The sequence below is a fragment of the Protobothrops mucrosquamatus genome, unplaced genomic scaffold (assembly GCF_001527695.2).
Source record: "Protobothrops mucrosquamatus isolate PMUCROS unplaced genomic scaffold, P.Mucros_1.0 scaffold2627, whole genome shotgun sequence".
NCBI classification, from domain to species: domain Eukaryota; kingdom Metazoa; phylum Chordata; class Lepidosauria; order Squamata; family Viperidae; genus Protobothrops; species Protobothrops mucrosquamatus.
In genome coordinates, this window is record NW_015388681.1 from 1 (window position 1) to 6302 (window position 6302).

Here is a 6302-nt window from a genome sequence, read left to right on the forward strand (position 1 = left end):
CCCATCCATAATATGCTACAATTTCTCCGCGGGCAGCACCATTTCTTCACTCTGGGGAATGTTGACTCACCCAGGACAGTTCATTACTCGGCAAGGGTTGGAGCAAGTCGGTGACGCAACCTGGATGGCCTGCCCAGGGACGCCTGGCAGGCCGGTCCCTTTGCAACCCGAGCTGGTACAGGCCAGGCAGGCAGGCAGGCAGCGAGTCGGGTTTTGCAGGCCGGGGGAGGGGAAGGACGGAGGGCTGAAGCCAGATTCCAAGCAATCGGCCCCTCTTCCCTTGCTCCAGGGGAGCTAAGCTTTCAGGCGGCTGCCAAGGAGCCTCTCCGAGCGCGGCTATGCTGGGGTATAACTGCATTTCTCCCGAGGACAAGAAAACGCGGAGCAGCTACTTCAAAGCAAAAAAAAAAAAAGGCAGCCCGGTTGACTTGCAGCTGAGCGTTTGGGGGAGGTGATGTAGACAGATTCCCTCAGGGACGAGTTCTTTGCAGCCTTGGATCCTGAATGAAATTCATTCAACTCCCACTACGCTCGGTAGACACCTACGCAGCACCCCTAACCTTCACCACAAGAAGGGAACGTAAGCTTTGCAAAATATGAAGAGGTTGCGACCTAAAAGGTTTGCAAGATTCCGTTCCAGCCTTTGCAAATGGGTCCCGCGAATCCCACCCAGCCTCTAAAACGGAAAAGGGGGAAAATTGTACACCAAATCAGCCGTCTCCCGCCCCCTTTACACACACAAACCCGATACGTTTGTAAGCAAGAAAACTGGGCCAGGAACGCGCAATCATCATCTTCCGCATGTGCTTTTCTGGCTGCCTGTTTGCTTTGGGGGAAACTGCCATGAAGCGGAGGGGGAGGGAGAAACCCAGCGTTTACTTTTCCAAACACAGCCCACAGCCTGCATGTCAGAGAGAGAATATGAGACATCGTATGAGAGACTCAGCGTGTGTGTTGTGTATGTGTGTGTGTGTGTGTGTGTGTCAGAGAGAGAGAATCTCCTTGGTTTCCAAGAAGCAGCTCGCCTTGCTTCAGCTGTTGTACACATGGGGGGGGGGGGGGGAAGGGGAAGGAGGAAATGGGCAGAGTGCCGAGCCTGCGCAGTAGCCGTGGAACAAGTGGTCTCCCCCTCCTTCCACCCAGAGGAACGGGGGGGGGGAGGAGGGGGAGAAGAAGCTGGTGAGTCGGTCAGTCAGTCAGTCAGTGCGAGAAAGGGGAACAGCCAAAGCAGGGGGAGGGAAGCGGGGAGGGAGGGGAGAGCGCGAGCGAGCGAGCGCCCCGCCGTGACGTGAGCGCTCCACCCAGGTGGCATCTGAACTGAGGAGCGAGAGGCGGATGGAGCGCCGTGCGAGGAGGGGCAGAGCGGCGCTTGGAAGACTCGGCGGCAGCAGCCGTCCAGAGTGACTCTCGGGCTTTCCCCACGTCGAATGCCGAGGGGCGCTCGAGGATGTGAGGCGACCTGGTGGCCCTGCTGCTTGTCATGATGTCGCCGCCGCCGCCGCCGCCAACCTGAGGCGCACCCACTTCCCGGAGCGGTGCGGGCGCCCTCTCAGTCTCTCTCCGTCCAGCCGCCTCACCGTACGGCCGGGAGAGTGGTCCGCTTGGGTCAAGCAGCAGGTAGCCGGCTCCTCTCAGCCCCCCACCTTCCTCCTCCTCCTCCTCCTCGCCTTTTCCCTCACTGCCTCTCCCTCCCGCATCCTACACCGTGAGAGGAGGAGGAGGAGGAGGAGGAGAAAGGAGGGGGAGGGGGAAGAACAGCCGCTGCTTTCAGACGCCGTCGGAAGAAGTGCCGGGAAGTGGCTGAAGAAGCGGCTGGGGGAACTCAGCCCGCCGGCCCTCCCGTGAGGACTCTTGGCAGAGCTTCCCGCCTGGCCAGGTAAAAGGCGAGCAAGGAAGAAGGAAGCCTGGACGATTGTTCCCCGCTCCCCTTCCCTCAGGGTGGCAGGAGAAGGCAAGGACAGAGGCCAGAGAAGAGCCCCTTCGCCGGGCAGCCATGTCGGCGGCGCAGGTGTCGTCCTCGCGGCGGCAGTCCTGCTACCTGTGCGACCTGCCGCGCATGCCCTGGGCCATGATTTGGGACTTCAGCGAGCCCGTCTGCCGGGGCTGCGTCAATTACGAGGGCGCAGACCGCATCGAGTTTGTCATCGAGACCGCTCGGCAGCTCAAGCGGGCTCACGGCTGCTTCCAGGACGGCCGCTCGCCAGGACCGCCGCCTCCGGTGGGCGTCAAAGCCGTCGCGCTCTCGGCCAAGGAAGCGGCGGCGGCGGCGGCGGCGGCGGCGGCAGTTCAGGGGCTCAACCATGTGGATGCCGCTTCCTCGAAAGCCCCCTCGGGCCTAGAGCGCTACGGGCTTAGCGAGCCACGGGGCCGCTTTGAGTACCCTCCGCCGCCACCTCCAGGCAGCCTGAGTGGGAGCCACGCGGGCCGCCTCCCCAACGGCCTGGGCGGACCCAACGGTTTCCCCAAAGCGCCGGATGACGGGCCACCGGAGCTGAATCGTCAGAGCCCGAATTCTTCTTCCTCCTCCTCCTCCTCCTCCAGGCGAGGCGCTCACGGCGGGCTGGTGAGTGGTCTCCCTTCTGGCAGCGGCGGGGCCCAGCTGAACGTGCCGCCCAACCTCTTGCCCCAGACGCTGCTCAATGGGCCGGCCGCTTCTGGGGTGGCCCTGCCCCCTCCGCGAGGCCCCCCAGCTTCATCCTCCTCGTCCTCATCCTCCTCGTCCTCCTCAACTTCTTCCTCCGGGGACCCGTGTGGGAAGAGGCCCGGCTCTGTGTCAAGCAGTGGAGATCAAGAGCGGGAGCTGAAGGAGAAGCAGCGTAACGCCGAGGCGTTGGGAGAGCTGAGCGAGAGCCTCCGCAACCGTGCCGAGGAGTGGGCCAGCAAGCCAAAGCTGGTCCGCGAAACCCTGCTGACCTTGGCTGGTTGCACACCCTATGAAGTGCGATTCAAGAAGGACCACGCGCTGCTGGGCCGCGTCTTTGCCTTTGATGCTGTCTCCAAGCCTGGACTGGACTATGAGCTAAAGCTGTTCATCGAATATCCCAGTGGCTCTGGCACGGTCTTTTCCAGCGCCTCAGGTGTGGCCAAGCAAATGTACCAAGACTGCATGAAAGACTTTGGCCGTGGCCTCTCCTCAGGCTTCAAGTACCTCGAATATGAGAAGAAGCATGGCTCGGGGGATTGGCGTCTCCTGGGTGACCTGCTGCCCGAGTCAGTGCGCTTCTTCAAAGAGATGGTGGGTGCCGATATGCTACCCCAGCCCTACCTTGATGCTTCCTGCCCGATGCTGCCCACTACTCTTATCTCATTACCCCGGGTCCCTACCTCCTCCTCTAGTGTGGGGTCAGGTGGGCCAGCCTCTAGCCGTGGGCCTGGTGGGGGAAGTAGCAGTGCAGGCAGCAGTGGTGGCCTGCGCAAGAGGAAGGCCTCTCCAGAGCCATCGGACTCTGCATCGGAGGGTAGCCTCAAGTTGAGCGATGAGCAGCAGCGACAGCAGTGGATGGCTAGCCAGAGTGAGGCACTCAAGCTCACCATGACTGCAGGTGGCTTTGGTGGAGTACCACCACCTCCACCACCCTTGGGACCTCATTCCAACCGGACCACCCCACCTGAATCAGCCCCACAGAATGGACAGTCACCCATGGCTGCACTCATGTCAGTGGCTGATACCCTGGGCAATGCCCATTCACCCAAGGATGGCAGTTCTGTGCACTCGACCACCTCAACCCGGAGAAACAGCAGCAGCCCAGTGTCCCCTGCCTCTGTGCCAGGCCAACGTCGCCTGGCTTCCCGCAATGGGGACCTGAACTTGCAAGTAGCCCCTCCACCCCCCAACACCCATCCTGGCATGGACCAAGTGCACCCCCAAAACATTCCAGACTCGCCCATGGCCAACAGTGGACCCCTGTGCTGCACCATTTGCCACGAACGCTTGGAAGACACACACTTTGTGCAATGCCCTTCGGTGCCCAGTCACAAGTTCTGCTTCCCTTGTTCTCGGGAGAGTATCAAGGCTCAGGGGGCAACTGGTGAAGTCTATTGCCCCAGTGGAGAGAAATGCCCTTTAGTAGGTTCCAACGTACCTTGGGCATTTATGCAGGGTGAAATTGCGACCATTTTAGCTGGGGATGTGAAAGTGAAAAAGGAGAGAGACCCTTGAAATCAAAACAGCAAATCCAATGCTGTTCAGCCATCTGAAGATGTAGAATTGTGAATATTCAAAACAAAACACATGGGACAATACTACAAAAAAGTTTAGTCTTATGTATAGATCTTATTTTCGTCGTATGTTTCTATATTTTGAAACAAAGGTATGTACCCTTCTTCATTTGAAGGATAGAGCTGTTCTTTTTTGTTTTGTTTTGTTAAAACAGAATATAATATTGTTTGGTCACCATATAATACCTGTTTCTCATTTCTTTGACAGTGTGTTGGCTAGGTACATGGTTAAATAACCTTTAGCAATTACCTGCTGCGGTGTGTATTTTTGTAAATGTATGCACTCCTCTAAAAGAAAAAGAAAATATCCCTTTTTGTTTGCCAGGGCCAGTGTCATGCCTAAAAAAATGCTACAAAAAATGGTGACAGCTTATGTTTTACAGCCCCAGAATGTTAGTATTTCACTTTTTTTTTCTTTCCTGTTTTTATTTCTTTTTATTCTTTTGCAACATGGTAGGGTAATATAGGAGAGACTTTTTTGTTGCAACTTTGTAAAAAGTTTCATTTTTTTTCTATTGATCTGAGAAATCTAAATCATGTTTTTGTTTTGTTAATTGTTTTTGTTTTGGCTTTATTGATGCACGGAAGCTTTTTAACACTAGAGCAAAATTGCTGTAAATGGAAAACATGCTCTGTTTGTCCTTTATACATTTCTGTAGTTAACAGAACACTGTAATGTGCCTTGGAGCTTAGTAAATTGTAATAAATTCAATTGATATTAATAGTTCCTGAGTAAGGGTTTTTTTTTTTTTACCCAGTGCATAAACAACAGAAAGAACAAAATGTGCTGACCTTTTTGAATACCCTTAATTCTGCCACAGGTCTCTCTCTATCTTATTCTGTGCCATTGTACACACACAAGGGAGAATGATACTATTGAGCTTATCTAGACACTGGCACTGTGCCTACTTACATTTCACCTTTTAATATTACAGGACAGCTGCTGACTAAGCATTTTCTTGTTCTCTCTCTCTCTCTCTCTCTCTCTCTCTCTCTCTCTCTCTCTCTGTCTCTCTCTCTCTCTCTCTCTCTGTGTGTGTGTGTGTGTGTGTCATTTCCCCTTTTAATTCTACAGCTGTAAGGATTTTGTTATATAGAGTGTTTTTTTTTAAAAAAAGAAATGCACAGGGAGATATCCTCCCTGGGTTTATTCAGAAACTGTCCCAAATGTATGGAGTAGGATTTATCTTCATTGGCTGCAGTCATATATGCTTCTCTGGAGTAAGATCCATGATATAAATTAGGGATTACACTAAACTAGATTGCAATTTGTTAAGGTCTTTTTCATACAAAAAAGCATTGTTAACTGAAGACGATGAAGATTTATTTGACACTAAATATATGTCCTAAGATTAGATTGTGTTAGGGAGCATCCAGTGTCTTCTGCAATTGATAATAGAAACCAAATCTTATTGGGGGGGAGGAGATTAGAGAGGGTACAGATTAAAGCCGCATGTGTTTTAATACCCATATTTTCACCCTAAAAATAGGCTTGATTTCCTTACATGCACATATAGAATGTCAATGGTTGTCCCCCCCCCCCTAAAATAGTTACTAATTGCAGAACGATTAGACTGAACAGTATTCCTCCTGGCAGTGCTTGAATGCAATTATTCTTTTTATTACATTTGCAGAAGTGACATTTGCATTTTCATGAGATCTGGGTGTGGTAAAGTGCCTGCTAGTTGATCAGATCAGCAGGGAGAATCAACACACAGGCCCCTCTGGCTGGAAATGCAAACAAACAGCACATTGTTGATGTTTCAATGCTTTTGTAGTATGAATGAAGAGGTGGCCCCAGTCCATTGTACTACAGGTTACCAGCAGCCAGTAGCATTTACACATTTGGCCCATTGAAAAACAGATGGGAGGAAGCATTTTAAAACAGCCCTCTTGGCCTTTGGGCTTGTATTTGGTGTGAGTACTACAGTTTCTATTCAGGATGGGAGTATAAATAAAGCTAGGTATTTTAGGGTTGTGCTATGCATCTGGATTTTCACAGCTGAGTATCTTCACTGTTTTGAGATTTGCTTTTCAGTACTGTAATACAGATTGCAGTTTGGAATGAATACATGGACAATTAA

At 52.5% G+C, this 6302-nt stretch overlaps 1 protein-coding gene across 1 annotated transcript; it reads left to right on the top strand.

Annotated features, from left to right (window-relative positions):
• Positions 1-1993: 1993 nt before the first annotated feature.
• On the top strand, positions 1994-4942 carry IRF2BPL (interferon regulatory factor 2 binding protein like). The gene has a single exon (XM_015825418.1). It carries the CDS (start codon positions 1994-1996, stop codon positions 4157-4159), a length of 2166 nt encoding a protein of 721 aa, XP_015680904.1. The 3' UTR covers positions 4160-4942.
• The last annotated feature ends 1360 nt before the right edge of the window (positions 4943-6302 follow it).

Bases quoted from the DNA above. Each gene is read 5' to 3' on its own strand.
- IRF2BPL (XM_015825418.1), top strand. From the start codon at position 1,994: ATGTCGGCGGCGCAGGTGTCGTCCTCGCGGCGGCAGTCCTGCTACCTG.